Source organism: Trichomycterus rosablanca, chromosome 27 (genome assembly GCF_030014385.1).
Source record: "Trichomycterus rosablanca isolate fTriRos1 chromosome 27, fTriRos1.hap1, whole genome shotgun sequence".
NCBI classification, from domain to species: domain Eukaryota; kingdom Metazoa; phylum Chordata; class Actinopteri; order Siluriformes; family Trichomycteridae; genus Trichomycterus; species Trichomycterus rosablanca.
The window spans coordinates 12,722,126-12,748,384 of record NC_086014.1 but is presented as its reverse complement, the minus strand read 5'-3'; the positions used below and the strand labels follow the sequence as shown (position 1 = coordinate 12,748,384).

The 26,259-nt window shown below is 38.6% G+C and overlaps 1 protein-coding gene across 2 annotated transcripts; it reads right to left on the bottom strand.

The window, feature by feature from the left end:
* Positions 1-26,003, bottom strand: ppip5k1a (diphosphoinositol pentakisphosphate kinase 1a). 2 transcript variants are annotated; one of them, XM_062989974.1, is made up of 30 exons: positions 25,962-26,003; positions 23,179-23,633; positions 22,591-22,786; positions 22,111-22,201; positions 21,630-21,715; positions 20,677-20,831; positions 20,291-20,392; positions 19,264-19,425; positions 19,053-19,174; positions 18,838-18,939; positions 18,592-18,678; positions 18,430-18,505; positions 17,870-17,979; positions 17,186-17,271; positions 16,933-17,058; positions 14,978-15,099; positions 14,700-14,882; positions 14,305-14,446; positions 13,833-14,056; positions 13,613-13,740; positions 13,325-13,439; positions 13,009-13,116; positions 12,455-12,568; positions 12,216-12,356; positions 11,410-11,503; positions 10,518-10,643; positions 8,021-8,083; positions 4,140-4,277; positions 3,902-4,015; positions 1-3,287 (listed from the first exon to the last, which is right to left on the bottom strand). In XM_062989974.1, the coding sequence occupies exons 2-30, from the start codon at positions 23,329-23,331 to the stop codon at positions 2,659-2,661; spliced, it is 4,095 nt and encodes a 1,364-aa protein (XP_062846044.1). In that variant the 5' UTR covers positions 23,332-23,633; positions 25,962-26,003; the 3' UTR covers positions 1-2,658. The 2 variants fall into 2 exon arrangements, with proteins under 2 accessions (XP_062846044.1, XP_062846045.1); XM_062989975.1 differs by lacking the exon at positions 8,021-8,083.
* Positions 26,004-26,259: the final 256 nt, after the last annotated feature.

Here is a 26,259-nt window from a genome sequence, read left to right as displayed (position 1 = left end):
TCATACATCAACTTTTATTAATAACATTCTTCTAGGAACAATAAAAAATGGCAAAATATATATATATACACATACATACATATATACTGCACAGACTGCATACACAGCACCAGCAGCACTACATCTCAGTTATACCTGTTATTAATATACTTTAATGTCAGTGATTATTAAACAAATAAACATTTAGCAAAATAAGACTTTTACACCGTGTATCTATCTCATGTTCATCGCAATTAAAACTGTTGGTAAATTGCAACAAAATGTCTTTTTAGCAAATAGTTCACACTTCTGTAGTTCCTTTTACAATGCTTCAGCACAGTAGTGCAGGTGTTTTTCCCATGTCATGCTTTATGATAATGCCCAGCTATAGATGAACAATGACTGTAGATCGCCACTATTTCTTTACAGACTATATTTGTGCTTGTGTCAACAGTAAGCATCGTCTTTTACAGTGCAAAGATCTGATCAGCAGCACATTTACTGAGTAATAGTCAATAATATCTTTTCTCATTGGTAAGATCTCTATTGCCTTTTAAAAACAACAAACAGAAATGTATACACTGGTCGTCTCTGTACAAAGCAGAGCAAAAGTGCCTGTAGAAAATCAGTATTTTTTATGCAAAGTTGAAATTTAGAAAGATAACATGAGTAAAACTATATGTTTTTAGAAAAATATAAAACCAATGATCCATTTTAATGTGTTAAATTTATATATTAAAATATGCTTTGTGGTAGCTGACAAATATATATTTATATAATGTATGTAGATCTTTATGATTGAATAAGTTATGACTGTGGCATTGGAAGCTTTGGCCAAAAAAACATTAAATAAATAAAGGTATAAATCTACACTAGGCTGTAATTTTAGTCCTGTTTTCATCCACACTGTGAAGTAATTTAGAAAAGTTAGACATTAATTAAGCATAACTTTTTAAAAACGTTTTTAAGCAAATTCCAACCACAAATAAAGTTTTGCACACAACAACTTCTGTTTCGGAAAAGTGAGGGACCTATAAACTCAGCCACCAGTTCTCTGTGTAGCTCATACATTACTAGGAAGTTAAAATATCCAAAAGTATGGCTAGTGTTTTTTGACTAACAGCCCTCCATCCCAGCCAGACAGCAAGGTCAAGTGTGCCGTCTTAGAAATGCAGCAACAGATGGATTAAAAATCGTCAGGAATTAAACTTGTGATCTTAAAAAGACATTACAAATGCTCCTTTGTTTGTTGTGTCAGTTACAATCCCCCAACATAAAATGTCAGTAAACTGGACAGAAAAACTGGACCATTCTAGTGTGCGACTTTATTTAGAATTTACTAAAAATGTTTTACTTTATCAATAAATTATTTTTAGTCCTGAGCTTTTTGACATGTTAAGGGTTAGTTTTATTTACAATATCACTTTCCAATCAAATGCACAATAAGTTTCACTGGATGTTAATTTGAAATTTGTCATTTGCAAAGTGCCATGTTTATAGATCTAGCCTTGTTGGAACAATGCAACTCTAGAGGCCAAAGCCATGAATAAAACAATTATAAATAACTAGAATACTTATAAATGATATTTAACAAAAAAATGTTACGGTTTTATGATTGAAAAAGCACAATTAGGACACCATATATTCTCAATACACAACTGATAGCATGGATTCAGTGCACCTTCCGCTGTGATGCCCTTGGTCACTGGCCATGAATATTGCACTTATAGCCACAGTACAAAGAGGTTACACTCACAAGCAGGGCCTCTGAAGAAACGCATTCCGACATCAACACGAAGCCAATGAGAAATCCTTAAAATGATTTAAGGCTGTGACACACCAAGCTGAATAAATAAACAATATAAATGGACCACCTTGCCATTTTTTTTAGGAATAAAGGCTCATAAATAACCATATAAACTTAATTTTCTGTAAATGTCATTATTGCGTACTTCTAATCGTTTGGGTCTGCCGTATCAAAGTTAGTGCTAACATGTTTCCTCCAGATTACCTAAAGCATTTTGTCCAAATACAGCCTATGTAACATAATATGGCAGCCAAACACAATTAAAAGAGGGACCCATGATTGGCAGCTGGGCAGCACTTTGATCCAGAGAGTGCCCTATGTTTGCTTTTTACTTTTAATGTACTTCAAATATCAGTTAATTAAAAAAAAAAAGCAACAGTGAGGTGTATTCCTCAAAATTTCAGAAAATGCAGAATCATGGCTTTTTAAAAATTCTGTTTGCTATTTTGTTCATGTTCTCTACACTGCAGAAATCAGACAGATTGCTTCATTTGGATTCACAGCATGCATTATTAAAAAATAAACAAGCATTAATATGAGTATCAATACACCCCTAACAAAGAATTAAATTCAGTCACTGTATTTGAGCGGCTAACCGGTAGCAGTTGGCTTGGTGTGTCTCAGCTTTTAGTTCAAGAGTAGCACTAAGACTTCACTCAAACAAATAGCATGCAGAGTTCCAGAAGGAGACTTCAAACACAGACAGCCTCCATTTCCACAAAACATCTGGGCAGAATCCTTTCTACTTGTAAGTCCTCAACATCTCCATTTAGGTCCATTAAAAGTTGTAGGACTTGACCTGAGGTCAGAGGCACTATAGCGTAAAGAGCATGGATTAGCATGCAAGCTACGTATTTAAAGTGAGCATGTATTCACGGCTCAGACACATGTGGAGCTCCGACTTTGACAGGAGTGACGGGGTAAGAAAGACTCCCTGTGCTGTTCCCCCACACATCCATCGTTTCCTGCGTCTGGAAGAACTCTTCAGGCTCATCAGGGCTCAGGGGTGTCTGTGCGCTAGAACCGGCCTCTGAGCTGCTCTCACGGAGCTCCAATAACACTGGTAAAGAGCCTGGTACAGAGCTGGACAAGGTGGATAAGGTCTCCATGGCCAGACTAAGCTCGGCTTGAAGAGAGCTCGGAGAACTGGGGTCTTTTTCAGCTTTGTTGGTGCTCTGACCCTGTTCTACCTGCTCCAGTGCTAAGGTGCCTGGAAATGGCGACTTGATAGAGGCTGTGTTGTCTATGGGGTGGTCACTGGGTCCTTCGAGGCTTTGGGGTTGAGGCTCGTCGACAAAGCCTGACTCCAAAGAAAGGCTTTCAGGCAAAGATGTGGATGGAGGAGCAGGTTGGCTGGTAGCATGAGAGGACGAGTGTATTTCCTCACTGCTTTGTGGGGTGAGAGCCGTCTTCTCGCTAAAGCTGAAACGAGGGGAGGTATCTGCAGTGGTGGGCGAGGAGGGTCCGGCACTGGATACCGTGCTGGAGGGGCCGCTGCTGTCTGCATGGAGAAAAATTTACAAACGCTAGGCATCACTAAACTAGCAAATCTTCTGTATAATACCATTTGGGGTCGAGTGATTTTGAATAGATTTTCTGTTCTTTCTTTTTCTCTTTCTTTACAAAAGAGGATAAAGGCTTCACAAAGACACTATCATGATGTAAAAGCAAACTAATCCATGAATAACCTATTGGTAGGGAGTCATTGGTATTGGTTAGTTTGAAGAAGCCTATAACAGCAATTACAGCTGAAAATATTCTTTGATATGTCTCTAAAAGCTGTTTTGACCAGAGCCCTTGGCTTTATTTCTCAATGACAAATAAACTTTTAAATACTAAAACCATACTATTATAAGAAGAAACCTTTAGGGACACCAGCTGCAAACTGAATGAGGCACAGATAAACCCAATTCTAAAAAAGTTGCATACTTACTTTAACTAACCAAGTTGGCTGGTTTGCTGGGACCTGGTACTTAATATCTGGTACTGGAACTTCAGTCATAGTCAAATAATTGGCAAGCTTGTCAATCATGTTCAGTAATGCTTTGCAACATGTAAACACAGCATAAGGTTGTTTTGGTAAAAGTAAGGAAACCCAAGCGGCACAGTACTCACACCAGGGAGGACGCTCAGAGCGTTGGCGCAGAGATACAGAGGAGGACAGCACTCTCTGTGGGATGTAAGAGTCCACTGAGGGATGGTTCTGAGAGTCAAACACGGCTGAGAAAGCTGGAAAACAGTTACATTTAGATTATAGTTTCAGAAAATCGTCAAGTGTTTTATACAGAGAGAGCTTAAATGATAAGTAGACCAACCACAATTAAGTAACACAGCATCAAAGACCAGACTTTACCTCTTGTGGTCCTGGTGTGCAAGTCCCCTGCATTCTCACACACTGCTGTGAGGAACTCATCCACCTTTTTGAGAGACAGCGAGTTGTGCAGGGTCTCCAGAGGGTAGATTGAGGGCACCATGGAACAGCCTTCAAATCCTAGAGGAGAGAACATAAAAAAGAACAAAGTGTACCCATAACTCTATGAGTTTGAACTCTGAGTCACAGCAGTGTGAGGACTACACGCCCACACCTACACCACTTAACTTTTCACATGATCACACCCTGGTTAGTAAGAGGCTACATTAGAAAAAAAAAAAAAAACCTAACACACACACACACACACACGCGCACACAAATTCCAACCAAAGGGTAGTGTCACTACAAATTTGTGTTGGCATCTAACGGAAAACATTACAGTGTGTTTCGTTTTTCATCCCTTATTTACAGTTTCCCTTTTTTGCGAGTTCTGCCACATACATGTTACCCACACTGGCCAAGTAGGGCCACAGGCTAACACACACCTTCTCTGACACTTGAGCAGCAGCTGGCAGAACATGCCATGCACTCTGTTTCTCCACCACTTGTGTCAGTGCCTTGTGACATGGCCAGTTGTGACTGCAGTGTTCGACTAGGCCAATGGAACATCCAAGTATGTTTTAATTTGACCAAATTTCTATAAGCACCGCTCACACACAAAAAGTCACACATGCAGAGGACTTTTTGGTTCTAGTTGAGAGGAAACTCATTATGAAAATTACGATTTTGGCATTAAAACAGAATCAAAACAGAATGCAAAAACAAAGCAGATTTCACAGATAAGTCAACTTCTGCTACAAGCTCAGGCGTAATTAATCAAACACCTTACATATGCATGAAGTCACACCTTCATTCCAACAGAGTTTATTTTTAATGGGTTTTCAGGCTAATTTTGGAGTGCTGTTATGATTAATGCATGGTTCGTTCATTTATTCATTATTCATATTTATTCAACTGCTTTGCCCTATTTAGATTTGTAGGGGGTCCAGGTGCCAACCAGAAACTGGGAGCAAGAGAGGAATACAACCAGGACGAAACAGCAATCCATTGCAGGACATTACCCACTCCGTTACTCAATCACTCACCCACAACTAGGAGTAATTTAGAGCAGCCAACCCACTTTTTGTGCATTTTTGGGAGGTTGGAGGAAACCAAACTACCTAAACGAGACCCACACAGAAACCCACAAACAGTAAACAGTCGCACATTTTTTGAAAAAAGGAAATGTTGCTGTGTGGCACCTGAAGGAAATGGCTCAAATTAAGAACTCTGGTTTGATCTAGGCCATGAACTGATTAATTTAATTTTAAAATGTCCACTGGATTTCCATGTTTTAATGGTCATTAATAAAAACAAAAAAAAAACAAATGGGATGACATTGGGCAACTAACTACTAATTTTAGAGATTTTGTGAGAGATACTTATTAGCTACATTAGCTTTGCAGCTCCAGTGCAAACGCAATTTAAGTAAATCGATTGGAGTAGTGAATGCTACCAATTCAAAATAAAAATCAATTCAGGTGTCTCTGAGTATAAATACTAATAGCATGTGATGCTGCACACATTTTAGTGTTGCTCTGTATTCATTTGACCAGCATGCAGCAGGCTTTTCACACAGTCAGCATTCATAAGAACTACATCACAAATCACACACCATCCAGTTCCGAAAGCTGCAGTTACATCACGAAACTGTATTAGGTGCCAGGATTAATGTGAGCCCAGTCAAATCAACTACAAACCAATAACAGCAAAGATGCAAGCGTTACATGCTCCACACAAGCAGGACAGAGGGTGAAGCTGGGACGGTCGGCAACGCGCCAATTTAAGTGCAGCACAGTGCAAGACAGGCCAGGGCTAAGGGGGCACTAATTGCAGCAGAGCTGACCGTAAAGATACTCTAAGGGGTCCTGGCCGGAGATCAGCCAGTTTCTGAAGAGGCGCAGGTGGTAGTAGCACTGGTGAAGATGGTGGGCCATAGTGCTGTCCAAACAGAGCAAGTGGCAGGTATTGGGGTCTGTGGAGAAGCGCCTTAGCAGCTGGGCAATCTGCTGTTCCTCCATCGGCTCTGAGGAAGAAGAGGCAGAGCGTGGAAGAGCGGGGAGTAGGGTTGGAATGGGTTGATAATGGCCATCAAAAAATGTTACAGTGTTGGGGACCAGACACTGGAAAGCTTTAAAGTCAAAACAGCACAGCTTTGTCCAGCCAAGAGGAATAATTAATTAAACCTTAATCATTAAATTTCATACAGGCCTAACCTTATAGTCACAGAGTCTGAGAATCCTACTTACAGCAGTACAGTCTCCATCCTAAAGATACCAAACTCTATGAAAAAAAAGTATCAAGCAATGTTTATAATGTTGAGCTTTGTTGGCACAAATGTGTGAATAATAGCGTCACTAAAATGATTAAAATGATTTAAAGAGTATGGTTAGAGAGTCTATGATTTTCAGAATGGTTACAACTGCTTGGGTGGTTGATTCCGATCACACAAAGTAGTTTGGGTTAAATGAATTACATGGCACCACTGAATGAGTAACACAATCTACTCAATCACACTAGGACAGTTTACTGATTAGGCAATCACATCTAACACTGTCCGAAACAAAATACAGGTGCAGTACACAATGTTTTTTGTAAAAAAAAGTAATAGCAACAGTAAGTAAAGAACATTAAAAAAAGATTGGTTGCTCATGTCGCTCATTTATTGCTGAAGGTACCTCTGAAAAACCTGAAAAATGAATGCAAAGTAAAATGTTGGAACTCGAGTCATACATTATGGATACCTCATGCATTATCAAACACATACATATCTGATCAAATTTCTCTCGAGTATTGTTAAGCAAGAGTTTAAAAGAGATAAACTGACCAGCAAACATTATTTAATGTCAAGGCCTTTTTTGGCCAGTTACCACAATTTAAGAGCTTAAAGCCTTTGTGACCCCTCCAGCACCCCTTGATTTGTCTAGTGGTTTATTTTTCTAATGCAGTTCTACAATTAAGTGCATAAGATGATGTTTATATAAGCATTAGAAAAGCTACAAACAGAGTAACCAGCCTAATATAATGAAATTAAACCATAAATACTGTTTTTAAAATACTCTATATGTTAGATTTGTTAAAATACCCTGTGACCACAATTTGGTGAATTTCATCACGGAAACTTATAATGTGACTCAGTAGTGCGTAACACCATATTGCCAAGCTCCTGATGAGATGGCGGTTGGTACGGGGGTTTTCCGCCCAGACCTGAATTAGGGCATCAGTGAGCCCCTGGGCAGTTTGTGGTGCTACTCGGCGGCAGCAGATGCACTGATACATAACGTCCCAGAGGTTCTTAATTGGATTTAGGTCTGAGTCAGTGGCATTAATGCCTTCGTCATCCAGGAACTGGTCATCATGTGGAGGTTGTGTGATTCTTCTCTAGTTCTATAATGTCAATTAACTTTGTAGCATGGCCTCCAAACTATTTTTTATTTTCTAAATAAAAAATAACTAAAAATGATAATTAAAAAAGGGTTATTAACAGTGTAGTTCAATCAACTTCGGATCAAAATCCCTTAATTAGAACACAAACAGCTTGAACACTTCCACATATTGCGATCAACATAACATACTGTAGAACTAAAAAAGAAATTGAAAACACTGAGTCATTGGGGTGAGAGTGACAGTGAGAGAAAATTACAAAGAGAATGTGAGAGTGGTGTTAGAGTGAGCTTTCAGATGAATGGGTGGACAGGGTCGAAGAAACACTGGGAATGGAGGGAACACAGCATTGAGCAGTGAACACCAGAGAAATGTTCCATGAGCATGCAGAACAGGGAAGGTGGAGAAAGGTGAAGTATACTTGAGAGAAGCAGACGTACCATTAGTTGGATGCTTTGCAAACGACACAGAAAATCGCTTTACTGCCGGCATAGACAACAACTCTGAGGAAATAAAAAAGGTCACTGGTGTTACCATCTTTCGGAGTGGACCTGTAGAGGATAAGGGGGCTGTCTGTTCGAGCTATACAGTGCTGAAGGAGTGAAAGATTCAGAAGGCTTTAGGGAAAATAGAGCTGGAGTTGGATGAGGTGTGCTAGACTACTGGAATGCATAGATGCAGTTAGTGCATGACTGAGTGTAAGCAGGAAAAGCAGATTTTGGCACACAGTGTAATTTCCTATAGAAGCTAAATATCTCAGCTGACCTACAAATGCAGTTTTTTTTCCAGGAGGATACAATCTTAAAATGTTTGTTACCAAAGGACACACATTTTGAAAGCTTTTTTTTCCATGTGTAACCCACATTGTACACATTGTGTAAATTTCATTTAAACAAGACGTTTAGTCCATCCCAGCAGCGTTCATTCACAAGGTGCTAATGAGCGTCCCTGCACCTTGTCTTGTGTTTGTTTCATGAATCCTCTATTTCTTTTTACTTACATACGTGAACTGAAAAGTACACTCCACAGAAACTGTTTATGACTGTTTATGGCTTTGACATGTAAGTCATAAACTTGTAATAAAGTAGAAGAATTATTTAACTGCTTTGGTACTGATTGAGCAGACCTGTAGTATATTTGTTTTTACCAACAGTAAAGCCTTGTTACTATATTTTAATTAATTATTTTAAATAATGTTTAAAATGACATGTACAAAAACCCTTTTATGTCTCAAATTGTGACCTCTTCCCTTGCAATCCACACTACAGAATACACTAGCACCCTAGTGCACTTAGTGTTAAATGGAATTGCATTTAAAGTACAACCACATACAAACGCAGCTCTAAAAAATAAATGAACGCAAATGTGTTTTCTATATACTGACAACATTGTTTAAAATATTTAAAATAAAATGTGCTGTATAGTATGAAAACCATCTGGGAAAACAACACAAACAAAAATACACCGGTAGTTCACTGTCACACTGTCTAGCTTCAGGTTTTTAGATGCACAGGTCTGCAATTACAGCTGGTACAATCCTTCTATAACAGCTATACCAATGATAATGATTCTCAGTCTTATACGTGCTAATTGCCAGAAATGTGCAGTGTAAATTAACGTGTGAATTCTATGGAGCAATATGTGAAACTATGATGCATCTGGTGTCAATTTGGAAAAAACAGACATAAAACTAGACTTGTAAAATCAGCAAAACAATGCAGGATAACTGCTTAACTTTACTTTGCCTAGGATTTCTAAAAACCACAACATCAGGGCACTTCCCATAATCAATCAGTAATCAATTACCATTGACTGGGTAAACAAACCTGAACAAGATCTGGCACTGAACCTCTCGCAGACACACACACAACAGAGTAACACTAAACAAGATGCAGATTATAGAGACAACTAGGGACAACTAGTTCAAGAATCGAATGGACATCACAGTGTTGACATGGAATTAGTATGAGAAATACAGGCATTATAGAATGCCTGCTTTGCAAATGGCAGCCGACAGCGAGCAAAAAAAAAATCTTCACAATGTCACTGCCACCTTGTGGACAAATATTTACGCAAATTGGCACAGTAGGAATGTTCTAGAAAGAGGTGAGTGAATTCACATTTCCTTAATTTTGCTTTCTCCTTTCTGTTTCCAGCTTTGTTTATTTGCATCATACCCCCTTTTTCTGGTGCTGCATTAAGAATGAGGATGCAAAAAAAAAGTCCAAACTTACAGTGACACTAAAACATCAACATAATTACAAATTATTAATAGAACCAGCATCAATCAAAATATTGATTAGAACTCTTGAACTAGATGCTAATAGAAGAAAATGAAAAGCAGATTTTAAGGTGCAACGATAAAACACGCTAGCCCACCAGAGCTGACATCTCGAGCTCTCGAGACTGAATCACAGCTTTGCTATCAGATGGCCGGGCGCCTACATAGACACACAATGGACTGTCTGTAAGGGGTTGGAACAATGGCTTAAACAGGGTCCTTCATTGCTGGGGCAATTAAAACCTCTGCTGACTGACTAAGGTGCCCGAAGGTAGGCGGCTGATCATAGATGGCACCTTGCTCTGTAAGACATGAAAAGAAATGATCTATTGCCTGCATGTCAGAGGGGGGTGTGTGACAGCCTTGGCTCTCCTTGATTGGGAGTGGAGAAGTTGTTTTAAGCAAACAAAGATAAACACATTAATGCAGTTGAAAGGAAAGGCACAAACACGATGAATGATAAATGTTGACTGTACCGATTTCATTGAGAGCAATAAAAAGTATAAAAAGATGCATCAATCTGGCCCTGTTACAAAAAAAAAAAAAAACAGTCAACACAAAACTCTAGATGGAAGTGCCCTGAACAGTGTCCTAACCTGTAAACTCTCTTTCTGGCTCTGAGGAGAAAAAATATAACAGCTAGTGCAAGCACGTACCATCTTTATAGGTCAAACTGCCAGAGGAGAATTTTTTGCGGTGTGTGCGGGCGTAGTCCTGCAGGTTGGGGGCGCTAGAAGACCCCCCAAGGACAGTGGTGCTGAAGAGCCCTGCACACTGAGAGCCTGTGGAGGAGGGTTAGAGCACTGTGTTAGTTAGTCATCACTACAAACGCATGCAGTTACTTAGACTTGAAGCGATGCACCAATTACTGTGAAAGTAAGTGTGCAAATCAGTCTTTTCAATATTGCACAACCAAACAGTTAAAAGCTTAATGAATTGTAAAAAGCAATGGAATGTATTCACATGAACCAAATCTATGAATGGTAGGCCTGTGTCTAATAAACTAGACATGTTTGTATTAGTTATCAACATTCTGCCTAGGAGTCAATAACGTAACATGCATTTTTTGTGCACAAGTTTTTTAATTTTAAATAATGTAGAACAATAATTAATCAGGATTATCTTGATCATTCTTACAAATACCAAAAAAACCCTGCAAGCTGTTACATGTTTTACAGCACATACTGTTAATTTGTTAACTTGGGTGGAAACTACTCTGGGTCAGTCTTCAAATCAGCTCACCACAGGCCCATACACGGTTTAAATAAAAAATACAATTTACACAGTTTAGACAAATTAGCCAGACACTGAACTACACCAACCAGTCATCATGGTGTAGTCTTTTCAAAATAACACAGCAAAACTCTTCAAAATCCTATGCTCAAATGCTATGACATCCTTGCACTCAACAGAATAGACCAATCACATTTCCTGACAATGTGCTTAATGTCACTATGAAAGAAAATGAACCTCATTGAAGACACTGCCTTTCTGACTAGAGGAATAGCAAGACAGGACAGTAAGGACAAACGGACACATGATACCAACCTAATCCACTCTGCTTCATTTCTGGAGACTGGCGTGAACATGAGGGGAAGAGGCGGTAGCTGCCTGATTTAGAGGACGATGTCTCTGAAAGAACCTTGAAACATACACAAAATCGAGCAATGAAAGTGAGGTATAGATTAAATCAAGTTCACACTACAACCCTAACTGTAGAAGATCAGCCAGCAAGTGTTGTCAGAGGTCTGTTTACAGATTACAGCATTGGCATGCTAGTTTACACTAAAACACAGGTGAGGAAGTATTGTGTACAAAATTCAACTGTACAAGAGACACCATAAACTAAATGTGTCTGTAAATTTAGAAATTTTATGCACATAAATTTATTCTTTTTCAGTTTAATTCGGTTGGTTTGTAAGGCAATATTCCTTAACTTTGTTTTATTCTGAACAGGTGTTTCATGTATTTATTAAAAAAAAAAAATTATTTCCTGGAATTATAGTTTTAGCCGTACTAACTTTTGTACAAACTGCAAGTCCTAACCTCACATGCTCACCCTAAAGAGCATAAAGTTGTTAAATAATCTCAAACAGATTTGACTATGTGGTTTCTGAGACTGTATGACACACTTCTAAACATGAGTAAAAGTATGTAGCATAGTTAGAATTGCAGTGGCAGCAATTTAACCCAAATTTACCTTCTTCCTCCACACAAGCATCAGACTCAGGACATTTGTTCACTATACAGTGAAATGTAGACACCTCACATTGAGCGTGGTGGACAAATCATTCAAAGAAAGAAGCAAAGATCAGACCACCAATAAAAATCTGTAAAATAGTAAGGGGCCACACCTCCATGGAACTGGTCTTGCGGTTTCGGATAAGAGGGGATCTGCGCAGAGCAGCAACTGACTCAGAGAGAGGCAAAGCTCGATCCGTCTCATCGCACACAAGGTTCTCCAAGCTGCCTGGGTCAGTTTGCTTCTGGTCATTCTAATGCAAATATAAGCAACCACAAATACATCAAATGCATCTAAACATAATTTTGAAACTGAATGTAAGCTTACAGTAATCCTGAAGAGGCTGCGTACCTCAGCAGAAGCAGGCCGGAAGCCGAAACCCATGGGTGCATTCTCCTCTTCACACACTTTAACCCCAGGACTGAAATGCAGCTCAACGTGAAAGCGCTCCTCTGAGGAGGGGTCCTTCATTACAACAAGATTGAAATCAATAGGATTCATTTTTTAGAAAATGAGAATCTATTTTATTTGCTATAATATTAATGTAAAAACACCCCCCTCCTTCCTGTGACTCATTCAACAGGAAATTAAAAAACCCCTATGCAGGTTGGTTTACAGCTGATTTCAGGAGTATGAGGATATCTGGTGCAAAATATTTGCCGCTAATAGCCTAAGCCTTGTAAACTAACCTTGTAAACTCAACAGCATATGTAATAAGCCACATTTTTAATCCCTCCATTTTATTTTTGCAGAAACCTCTTTCTTCTTTGCCAAAACAATTATTAATTAAATAAATTATTATTAATTAAAGAAAGTAATTAGCTTTTATTATGCTTCCTTTCATGTACGTAGCATGTGAATTGCACCAGTTCCGGATGCTGTAAATATGCAAGAATACAAAATACCTTGTTGTTGTCTTCATACAGCATGATAACTATTTGTGTCATGTAATTGAGCTCAGGCACAGCACTAAGATAGTCCATAGCCCTCTTCCATTGCTGGTCTTTCTCCTCCTGCAGCACAATCAGAATCTTACTTAGCTAGAAATGCATGCAGCCTCTGAATCAAAAAGGTACTGATGCTGTCACTTATTTAAAGGGAAAATCTGATTACAATTTTAGGAAAAATGACCGAAATGAAAAAAGTAAATAGAAAACCACTAAATGACAATGAGAGGGAACAGGTTTGTATTAAAACCGCAGCACTTATAACATTACTTACGTTTAGCAGGCCTCCATATCTGAAGATGCTGAGCAGAGAATGAACGTGACTCTCGCTGGTAAAATATAACCGTGTGCGCACATGCCTGCCCGGGGACAGCACACCACGCGAATACCTGGGACAAAGTAACAAAGAAATGAACAAAGAGATTCTGCTTTAGTTTATGCAACCATATTTTGCACTGTTCAATTATGCAAGATTGACCACAGGCCAAAAAGAGTTCGACCTTGTTTAAAATATAATAATTGCACATTTTACAACAGTAACTTTACAAAATAAGACTCTCACAGTGGATGGAGCTTGTTGACAGACTCGTCCTCATGAGTCCTCTGCAAGTCCAGCTGTATCTTTTTGATCAGAGGCAGACAGTAGCCATATGCTATGTCCAACTTCTCCATCTTATTAATGCCATATTCCTAAACAGACAAAAACGTGCAAAAATCAAAAGAATGAAAAAGCACATGTTGAATTATGAATTATGTAAAGTGTGCTGCTGTGGAGTGTGTACCTGCGGAATGACAACGTCGGCCAGCGCTCGGGAGAGGGTGAACAGTTCCAGTGTGTCCTCCAGGCCTAGGGAGCTGTTGTGCTGAACGTCATATTTCACACAGTCATAAATGTCTGGGATTTTGCTGATGTCATAGCGTCCACTCTTCATGCGAAAGTCCCTCTCCAGTTTAGACCAACGCTGCAGCATCATCTCTAAAGTCTCACTGTGGTACAGCTGCAAATCTGAGATTAAAAACACCAAATCTGCATTAAAAAAAAAAAGCTACAGCTACAGCCTTAGTAGAATATATTTTTAGCCTACATCGGACACATTGTCAGTACAGCTTTAGCAAGGCACTCAGTCTCTTGAGCCTTTTCACCAAGTACATCTAGATCTGATTTGTTGATTAGGTATTGGTCCTGCTTCTAATATAGTATGAACACATTTATACTGGCTTTGTGTTTTAATTAGAAGAAATTAGCAGGGTAACCTGCAGATTTGGGGACTTCAAGTTTCTTGCGGATCTGGCAGGTGAGGCTCTGGATTAGGCTGTACACCTTGTCACACGTCTTTACTGGATTCTCAACAGCCTTCATAGAGTTCACCAGAGATGTGCTGTTGGTTGGTGCCAGCTGAGTGAAATAAATAGGTACAAAATACATTAAATTGCAACATATATTAATATACAATCAGCTCAACAAGATAACATGCAGTTCATTTTATTAGACATTTTCAATACTTTAACATAAAGCATTTCAAATAAGATAAATAAATGTCCAGTGACCTGTGCAGATAATAGTAAAGTAAATAACAAACTGTGCCAATGACATGGCAGACTGGCAGATCCTAGCTGATGTACGTTTAAGCCGATAGAATATAATTTACCTTGTCAAAATCTTCATCAGTAAAGTCTTGATCTTTTTGCATGATCTCATGAAGCCTGGCTTTGACACGCTGCTGGCAGCCACTTAGTGAATCGGTGTCATTATCCAGCAAGCCATTCATGTTGGCACTCTTTACCATCTGCACCAGGATGGGTGTTAACTCACCCTCCAGTGCCAACAAACCCTGACGAGCATACCACAAAGTTCAGCTGATACCAAATGTCCAACCGCAGAGACATAGCTTTAAAGACTGAATAAGCCGATATCAGAGATTAATACCTTAGCAAAAGCGGCTGCGGTCATCTGCACCCTGCCCTCGTCAGAGGCGTAAATCTTAAGATCGTGCCGATAGGTGCTGTGTAGCCGAAGTAAGCCACAGCCAGGAAAGCCAGCATAATCCCCTACAGTCACAAACAAACGCCAGGATATATCACAGTCAAAGGGAAGAACCAGGCAAATACAGGACACATGCATGCATTAGCACAATCCCCAAAATAAATCTCTAGTCATGAATACAAGTGGAGGGAACTCGTTTATGGTAAAGCAAACAAGTATATATAAGGAAACCTGCAGTCCTTTCCTTCGTTTGTCATTATTAAAGTGTAATCCACCTGAATCAAATAAGATGGCAAAATTATGTTTTACCTTGGAGTAAACTCCACAAAGTCCCAAAAAGACTCATCGTTTAAGCCCTTATTAATCCTGAAAACTCTCTATAAACATTTACACATATATGTATCTGACCCTAAAAACTGAATGTTTAAAACCCATCAACACCAATTTGCCACTGAGAAAGGACTTTAACCTCCAGATGCTTGGATTGCCTTCGTAATTTAACCTGTAACTGTCCTGTAAATGCTGGATGATTACATAAATAAGGCCTTATCAAGACCTGAGGTATTTTTAGTTTTATGTTTCTTAACTGTAATAGTTGGTAAATTTCATCACAATCCTTGTGCCCCATTGTACTAAAATAATATGTTTTTAATAAGAATGAAATGTTATTTCAACAAACAGCAGCTGGCCCTTAATTGCTTTATCGTGGTAATGTCTTACCCCTTTCTGTGAAAATGGTTTGAACAGCTCTGCTTTATGGTGTTAGTGTATGGAGGTGTTAGGTGCAACTCTGGTTTAATGAGAGGGTGGAGGCAACAAGCAGGCCAGTTAATCATTTAAGAACCCAAAGCATCAATTAAGTGCTCCAAAGCCCTTCTTACCACAGTCAATAGGGGACTCAAATCCTACAGACTTGCACCTACTTTCTAATATACCAAAGATACAAGGCAGAAGAACAAACAGAAAATGAATGAACCAAAAAACAGAACTAAACTAAATGTATGGGCTGAAATCTGGGTTTAAGAAAACATTGTGGTGTAAGACCATATTCAATATTATAAAACATCTAAACACACTAATCAGCAAAATTTGTAAATTTGTTTTATGTTTGCTATATGATAGATATGGAATATTAATAGGATTAGAAAAAATGAAAATGAATTAGAAACAAATGAGAAAATGCACTTTAAGAAAACAATGTGCTAGATCGTGTGTTTATCTATTTAGCAAGTTTTGGTATTCCAAATCTTGCTAAACGTGTGTCAGTGTTTATCACGTTTTAATAAATGAGACAGTGATATTAATAGATCAGAAAAGTGAACATGACACTAGTAGCATGAGGCTGACGCACTCTCCATTCAGGCTTCTAGTCACCTAATCTGACCCTTGACCTTTATGCAGAAATTCCACGAGTGAGACAATGACCAAAGTGGCTAATGCTTAACATGAGAGTCAACCGTTGATGAGTTAATGATGGTAAAAAATGAAGAAAAGTGAGATCTAAAATTTGTGAAAGAAATAAAGGAAGAACGAGAACACAGTGGAATTGATGTGAAGCACCAGTGTGAATAGTTCTGATTAAAACTACTACAGTGGGAGAAGCAACGTGATTTCAAGTTGGTCCTAAAACAATTATGTGGTGTGGGCTCTTTAACCTTTGATCTTAAGTACTACTCAGTCAAGTCCAGTTGGGCTGTCCTAATTTAAAATCCTACATATAAAACATGTTCAATCTTGACACCACTCATAAAAAAGCTGATGTTAGAAGTCAATGGCCACCACTGATCTGAAGAAAAGTTATTCATAAATTATGTGGGATCTTGAGAATCGGTTGGAAATTTCATTAAGGAACAGAATTAATAAAATTTGGGGGAAATGTAGGATAGGTAAAAGTATACCTTGACCTCCAGGGTACATGCAGCGGAAGGCTCGACCCAGCTCCTCAGCCTGTACTCGTCCTGCTGGAGTCAGTTCACCTCCCCACTTTAACACAAGCAGCAGAGACGGCCCTTCCTTACGTGTGTCTGCGCACAGAGCACATGCTGTCACAGTCCTGATGTCATTTAACCAGGCATCTTTCATAACCACTGGATGAATAAATGGCAACATAAATCAGCAACCCAGTTTAAAAGATCATAGTTCTAACTGTACCTTCCTCCTCACTGGAAGTTTTAGGCTGCCCATGAGGAAGATACGTCAGCTGCACCTTCCGGTTGATCCCAGAGAAATGGCCGTACCTGATCACACAACAAGCGAACATATGTGTTTTTATAAATAGCACAAAGATTAGACATAATACCAGTAAAATAAAGCTGGCTGCACTGAGTGCAACATGGGATGTTGCTGTTCAAATCTGAGGTTGTTGCCTGCCACCAGTTACTGCCTGTAAACCTTTGCCCAAGCCCACAAAGGTATTTTTCCTTGCACCTCCTAAAATTATGCCGAAATTGGCTGTAATTGCAGATGGGCTGCTTAAAAAGTGACCGACCGACTGGGTAAGTGATTTGACATACAGTGAACTGTTACCCTGTTCAGAGTGAATTCCTGGCTTCTTTAAATGTAATGCTTTCTGCTATAATTACTGTTGAAATGACTTAAAATGGGGAAATGTGCACCTGTCTTCAAGTCCTACAGATCATTTAAATTAAAATTCCATATTATACTATTAAACAAAGAATAACCGAGTAAAGTCCAAATAACATGCAAGTCCTTAGCAGACTTGAAGTTTAATTGTTCCTCTGATACTTCCTGAAAATATAAACACTTGTGACATTTCCCAGGAAGAGTGGGTGTATGTTCCTGTTAAAAGTGGCCTGGTTTTAAACAGATACTCACATCTCTAGGACAGTCTTGAGTTGCTCTAATTTTGATGACTTCTCTTCAATCTCATGGTCACTGTGCTCCCCCAGATCTGCCAACAGCTGCCTGGTAATGTCCAGCACTTCCTAATAAAAAAATAAAATATGTAATGTCTTACTGCAACACAGTACACAAGCAGTACTTCATCTACTAAAACATTACAAATAAAAAGACAAATGAAGAAGCTGGGAATACATTTGGAAACATTTACAAATGCTGACCTTGTATATTAAAATAATCTATGTAGGCAGTTACTTTATGTAAGGAAAGTGACAAAAGATAGGAAAAATGAGTAACAGTCATTTCAAAAATTATTTTAATAAATGTGACGCTCAGTTCTACGCTAGCCCAGCATCGCTGAGATTCAAACCTGGATTTTAGCTAACAACTAACAGTCTACACAGACATTATTTGCTATGTCTAAGGTGGGTGGCCAAAGCACTGTGACGGACTGGTGTCCGGTCCAGTGTATACCTGTCCAGAGAGACAGATAACAAAAAATGTTTTATTAGTTTATTTCAGCTGTTTTTCTTTACCTGAAGTTGTTTGGGCTTTTTCAGCTTCAACTTGCCAGTTTTGTAGCCACCATATTTTTCAAACAGCTCAAAAAACCTGGAACCAGATACAACCAATCACAGCATTAGTAAGTTTTTGTATAACACTCTAAACAAGCTCCACAATCAGTCACATGAACGCACATGGGATTTCTGACTTCCATCTTCATCTTCTGTTTTGGTGTTCGGTCTCCATGACGGATCACTGCTATTACGCAACGCAACTCCATCCTGCACAAGACAACAATGATTCAGTCATCGTTCCAAACCATTTCCATCTGCATATTCAGCAAACAATACACCACATACAGATGGAAAATCTTTATTTAAAAAAGATGCCCATAGGAATAGAATCTATTTTGTGTGTGAAAATCAAAGACATGGACTCACATAGTACCGGATGTGGTGGGGACAATGGGAATATCCTCGGCCTCAGTTGGAATAGACCAGGGAATATGAAATTGAGGAGCCAACTCCCTCATTACAATGTTTCTATGCAAAGAAAAACAAGTCACACCAAATGTACATTTTGTTAAATGTTAAACATATAAACATCTTCATACGCCCCCCAAGTATTACAGTGTGCCTTAAATCCACTGGCTCACCCAAGTATTTTGGCACAATCATCATAATATTTCATGGAGTTCTTCACAAAGCTGAAACCGTTGACGTCACACACGTATGAGTGTCCGTTGGCCCGCAGGAGGTCGAAACCACAGACCGTTTGCTATAATAGAAATACCACAGAGTTTTTACTGTCTGCATAAACTTTAGCAACTGGAACACATATATTAAAAAAAATAAGCAGTCACTGACCTTGAAAGCCAGGCACACCTTGAGAGCCACCAGTTTCTCCATGGCAGTGAGCATTACAGGGTATCGTACTTCTTTTCCCTCACTGTCCCGTTCAACCTTCCCATCCAGAGCAGGAGACTTTCGGGCCTCAGCATGAGCATAATCAGGCCCAACGGTGTAAACCTGAGAGAAACACACACACACACACACACACACACACACAGACGTTATTTCTTTGTAAATGAAACATCTCTTGGTAGAGTAAAAAAATCCAGTTGGCTCTGCTAGAAAAAGGAAACCGTGTACACACTACTGGTTTATATTTTTTGCATGGGTTTTGTTTTTAAACATTAAAATGTATTTTAAGTCAGATAACTAGTAAATAATTACACAGTAAACATGTACACATTTTTACAAAGCAGGTGGGTCCTGAAAACACGTTTATTTATAAAGTTCTGCTCGGGTAAAAAAGAATATTCACTTAAAATGTTTAAAACTATAATATTCATATTACAGAGAATGTGTTGAGGTCATTTTGACCTAAAGCTTAACACAAAAAAAGACTCAATATGAGTGTACGCACACCAGCTATCAGGTAATATTAATAATGTTAATAATAAATAAAAGCTATGTGGCATAGTGGCACAGCAGATTGTGTGGGTATTTCTGGTATGAGTAAGTGTGTAAATGAATTAGTGAGCAGTGCCTTGGAATGGTGCCCACTCCAGGATCTAATTTCTGCTATGCACCCAGTGTTTCCGATTGGGAAGACTGGTAACACTAAAATAAATGACAACTGTGTTGCTATAAAATAAAGATGTGGCCTGAATCTTGGTAAATAGGGGGGAAATACTACAAATAATTAAAAAGAACAAAAATGAACAAATCCTAAAAAAACAATTTGGAAACTAAAAATCTACCCAACACACCGAGTTTGGACCTTTGGTATGCATGGCCTTATTTATTGGTAATAAAATCTAAAAATCTACCACTGCATATTTAGAATACAAAGTGCAGAAGAGTCTCAGATGACTCTGTTAAACATTACCTTGACATCTGTGCCATCTGTAGGCATGAACTCTTCATAAATGTAAGAGCCAGTCTTTCTCACGCTGCTCTCTGGAGAATAAACACTGCTTCGGCTCCCAATCTGTAGAAGAGGAAGGAATTAAGAGATTAGGAATGTACATCAGTGCCCTAAAAATAAACCTACATAAACATTTATCATGGCAGTGATAGTTCAGAGATTAAGTACTGGTGCACAAGGCAAAGCTAGTGTTGGATCTAAAGCTCATCTTGGTCTTGTGGGTTTTATGACATCACTGCTATATTTTTGGATTAGTGATGAGCCTCTCTAATATGCCACTTTGACAGGAGTTTATAATGATTATTATGTATAACGTGTCGACGAGGGTGATCACTGCAAGTACAAACCTTCCTGAAGAGACGCTGGCTGCCTCCACCAGCTGAGGTCGGGTAGTAAATGTACACGTTGTGATCTTCTGCAGAGACTGGCTTCTCTACAAAAGGTTTGGGAAAAATCTCACCATTCACCTCCACATGGTCCTCCCCCTCAACTAGGTTACACTCTGAAAGACAAGTAACAAGACACAAAGTAACTCTAAGTGGAAGATTAATAATGAATTAGGAACATCTGGTATAGGGTTTCAAAAGGGTTTTAAAAGATTCAAACAAAACAAATTTTTAGTTTTTGCAATAATAAATGTAGTGCACTTATAAGCTCTATGGCCTAAAGCATGTGGATTAAAATTGTAATGACTGAAGAATTTCTGGTGTTTCAAGCCCACCCAACACTACCCGGTGAATACAATTAATGATATATAAAAAATAATATGCCTCCAACTAAGGTAAAACTGCTTGGGGAAGGCTGTTTCAGCATGCCTGCGCCTCTGTGCAAAAACTGTCCATAAAGTCCATAAAGACTTGGAGAAATTCCAGCGGCCAACCCTGCTCCCAGAAATCTAACCACCTGAGTTTATTTTCCACCCCAACCTGACACCCATGGCTTTCATACTCAGCTGTTATTGAGCACGTTGTTCAAGTGTCAATTGGATCTACGTGTAGAATTGCAACTAGCAAGACAGTACATTTATAAAAGTTCAGTTCAGCACCCCTGAGGTTAATGGATGCCCGACAGCCACATTATTGCAAGTATTTTATGTGTCCAAGGCTGAGCTGCTCTACATCAGTGGCTATTTATAGATGTAAGCACTAAAATAAAGCAGAGCCACAACAGAGAACAGGATGTTCTGCTGCTAAAGAGGTCTGTTATTCATTCTCTATCCTCTATTGGGTTATTAATGTTTTCATGTTTTGATCCATCCTGAAAATTCTAAAGGGAACCATAAAATCTGCCACTGCTGTACCATCAGGTTTATCCGGGTCCCGGTTCAGTACAGCGTAGCGTGGCAGGTCGATGCCTTCTTCCTGCAGGATGCGATACACCTCCCTCCTAAGTAGAAAGAACCATAAAACATGTACTTGCAGGTTATACAGATTCTAATCTACAACAGTTTCAATCTACAACTTGATATCCAACATTACTAATGATATTGTATTATACGTAGAAGACTAAAATATGTTACATTAAAGATAAAGAAACCAATACCACGTTAAAAGCCATGGCTTTGTTTGTGGTGTTACAATTTCATTTTACAAAAAGACAAGTCAAGGAGGTTTTTATTGTCATGCCAATGGCATAGCATCAAGCACCATACAGACATAAAAAGGACCAAAAAGTTTCAAAGATAATGGACAGGAATGTCTAAAGTACAAAAAAAAGCACAACACATGCAGCACATTTGCAAATGACTGTTAAAAACTGCATTGATTAAGTCTCAGTCATACCTGTCCTGTATGTAGTACTGCATATTAAGATCATTAATAAGCAGTGGGTTACGGAGTTTGGCATAACTTACAGCCTTATCCAACGGGAAACCTGTCAATGGAGAAGAAAGGATAATTAATAAAAAATAAAAAATGGCTACTCTGTCAAAAACATGGTTGTTAAAGTACAAGACATTAATGATAAAATTAGGGCCCAGTGTACACAACTGCAAAAATGAATTAAAGGTGCAAAGGTGCACTGGTCAATAGTTATTTGTTCTAACTATTGCAAATAAGTTGGAATTACATTAAGGACATGAATATAAAAACGGTTAAAGCAATGTGATTAAAGTATGTCATGACTAGAGCTGGTTTAATGCTATGAGACACAGACAGAAGATTATAAGCACTGGCAATAAAAAAAAATTGGGACATAGAAAACAGAGGACATTTGAAAAGGTTTGGCTTGTTCAATATCTGCCCTGGACAATTTGCACACACCTTTTGAGTGAAAGGAGATAAGGCAGTCACAGAGAGGCCATTTCTCCACCGGCTCATTAAGTATGACGTCCTCGGGAAAGATGACCACAGTGATATACTCAAACTTGCACAGACGTTCCAGGATTTGAGTCATGGGTTTAGACTTAGACTTCTTCATCATACAGCAGATGCCCACCACGATTTGACGCTCTGGAGGCTACAGAGTTGTGCACAGTAAACCAAAACGGGTCGTTAACAGGTAACAATCATCCTTACACTTTAAAAAATGGGTCTGGCTTGGAATTGACTGTGAGGTCATTCAATGCACTGCATCCTAGAGGAAACTGTCCAGCCTGTCTTTTAATATAAAATTAATATAGAAATAAAAGTAAAACTTCAAATAAGAAAACGAAACCTGAAACACAAAGTACATTTTAGATATTTAATATGTTTGAGGGTAAAGTTTTTATTCAGAGCTTGATCTATCACTAGATGTTTTAACTTTTACTGCCTTGTTTACTGCACGTTAATCAGCACAAAATAATAAATGAGCAAAAGTTTTAAAAAAGAAAGCAACAAGAAAAATAAATGATTAGAACATATCCTTACCGTTTCTGCCTCCAGGTCATCCTCCTCGTACAGCTCCATGTCGGTTCTCATGCTGCCGTAGCTGTCCAGGCCCTCGCTCTCATCCTCCTCGCAGCCCACGAAGAATCTGGGAGCGCCACGCTGGCTCTCGCCCGGGCTGCTGGGCTCTGACATCACAGTCCACGGCAGCAAGTGTCAGCGTTCCGCCGCGCCATCGCACGGCAACACTCAGCGTGGGCCGCAACTCAGGCGTGAGGGGGGCACAGAGCACTGGTGTGACTTTGCCCAGCCTGGAGTTTGTAGGTTTGTTGGGGAAAAGACAGGGTGTGGATGCAGGTAAAAAGGCTGAGCAAGTGGAAATGGACCAGTTGTGCTGATGCTGTCTGTTTTTTTCTTCGACCAGGCTTTAGAATGAATCATACCAGTGCTGCCAACCACCAATCCTCATTTTATAGTGAACAGCAACAGTTTCCTACCTGCAAACAACAAGCAAACACAGAATTAGAGCTGAGGCATTACCTAATATAATAACCATGTAAAAGATACTGCAGAGCTGCTGTAAACAGATCCTGTTTAGTGCAGTTTAACTTAATCCTGAGAGTAGGTGGTCCAGCTCTCTGGAAACCTAAGCTGAATATAAAGCACACACTGTATTTAATCTCATATTGTGGCAGCAAAGAAATACTGTATACTAGTATGTATTTATTATTCTAAATGTTTTCATTTGTAATACAATACCTATATAAAACCTCTGAGTATTTACTGATCCCTAATACTAGCATTGCCCAGTTAAAAAGAATCTGCAAGCTACTTTTGTCAAATAATGTTAAACTTCCTAACAGGAATCCAAATTTTGCAAATTTTAAGTACAGTTTAACATGCAGTCTGAGTCCATACTGACGCAAATAGGTCTGCCTTTCATTATTTTAATAATGCAAAAAAAATTCCTGTTTAGATTAGAATCTCTGAATACAGCTTGGCAACACAGCTGGCGCCCTGGGCATGGGTGAGTCTTTTTCAAATCTACATTCTTTGTACAAACTGCAGTTTGCTTTCAATTGGAATCAAGAATTTGCTTTTGGAAATTAATTAAAAGAACATTTCTGATCAAACATTAACTTCATCTTCGGTTATAAGTTAACTGGTTAATCATTGACATCCCTACTGCCCAAGCTTGATGACAGAGTGATTTAGTACATGTTTGTTTTGCATCAGCATTAATTTATTTAAAGACCTTAGTGGATTAAAATATCCAACTTGGATATAGCATTTTTGGCAAAATATAGCTACAACAAATATTTTTCATGCCCAATAACTAATATTCATATTTTAATATTTTTAATAATGCAAACTATGCAAAGCATGTTGCTCAACAGCTACATCATGAGGTGGAATTATGACAATTATTATTAAATTTTAGACAAAATAAAAATCTTGAATATAGCTTTAAATTGTTTTAACAAGCTTCTCTAGCCTACCCTGCATGATTATTCTCTTAATCTTTATTAACTGCTTTATTCTGATAAAATCGCTGTGAGTCTGAAGTGTACCTGAAAACACTGAAAACAACAGTGGGATCAAATCTTGCATGCAGCACCAATCAAATGCAAGTTATTTCTATCTCTCTGAAACACTTTATATTCCAGGGTATAAACAGTTACTGAGGTGACTGTGTTTTAACCTGAAGGATGTTGTGTGTAAGGCATATAATTGGACCTTAGGGACCCCTTTTTTAACATAGGGACAAAGTAGTTTTACTGACCTTGAGAGCAGCTATGTGTACTACAACAAGCTATTATATCAGTACATCTAAGACTACTTTTGAAGTTGTTTTAATGAAGTAAAAATTTATTAATTTCAACTAGCTAATAAATGCCTCTTTTGCAGTGGTTACAATCTCCGGTACTTAAAAAATATTGGTTTCAAAAGAGAAAACACCCTAAATATTGGGTTCAGGTTTACCCGTAGCTGAGAGGTGATTAAAATTAATTACATAATATAAATGACAAGCTTTCAACTTGGAAACAGAACTCCATTCCCTGTTCCTCAATCAGTTCATTAAACAGCTGCAGTTATTGCTTTATTCTAGTGAGAGTGCTGAGTGTGGTGCCACCTGGAAATACTGGGTACAGGGCAGAATTCCGATGTAAAAAAAAGAAAGGGTCATGAAAATCTTGGCTTAACATGTTGTGGACAGACAAGTTTACCAAGTGTGGAATGCAATGATCTGACGCTAAAATGTGATTTAAAAAAATTGTATGGTTTACACAAAAAAATGACTGGAATGTTTTGTTTAATGAGTGAGATATGTAAATGAGTATTGATAAGGGGGTTATATAATAACAGCTTGATTATTTGATACATGATCTGAATGGTACAGATGTTCTGTTAAATGACTAGAAGAGTAATGATACTGTCAATGATTCTGAACGATACAGATGTTCTACTGTAATACAACTGGACCAGCACGGACACACTAACGGTTCTAAATAATACACATATTTATCTGGTCAATGACTAGAACAGTGAGGACACACTAACGGTTTTTAACGGTACTAATATTTTTCTTGTAAATGACTGGAATAGTAACGACACACTAACGGTTTTTAACGGTACAAATGCTTTTTTTTCTTCGCCGTAGTTAGCAACAGTTAGCTAACAGGCTAATTTCGGTTAGCTCACTGTACACATAGTTATACTTAACCGCCGAGGTAAATATAAACTTCTCCCGTCTCAGTACTAATTCCACGATATAATATGAAGTAATGCAAGCATTTTAAATACTAATATAATTAATAACTCACACTGAGATGAGTTTTCTCATTGCCGTCTCTCCTGTACCGTTTGACAGGCTGCAAATGAAACCCAACACTGACGTAATTGAATAAACAAATGTTTGAACCAATAGCGTGGCGGCATTCAGTCATTACCAAATAATGTAGCGGGGAGAGAGAGGCCTTTAAATCCTGTGAGAACTAAATAACATATAAAACTTTATTTTTAACCTGGAGTCAGGGTCGCGGCGGCTCCGAGACCCCTGGAAAATACTGGGCACAAGGCATGAATTCCTTAGACAGGGCGCCAATCCTTTGCAAGGTTGCA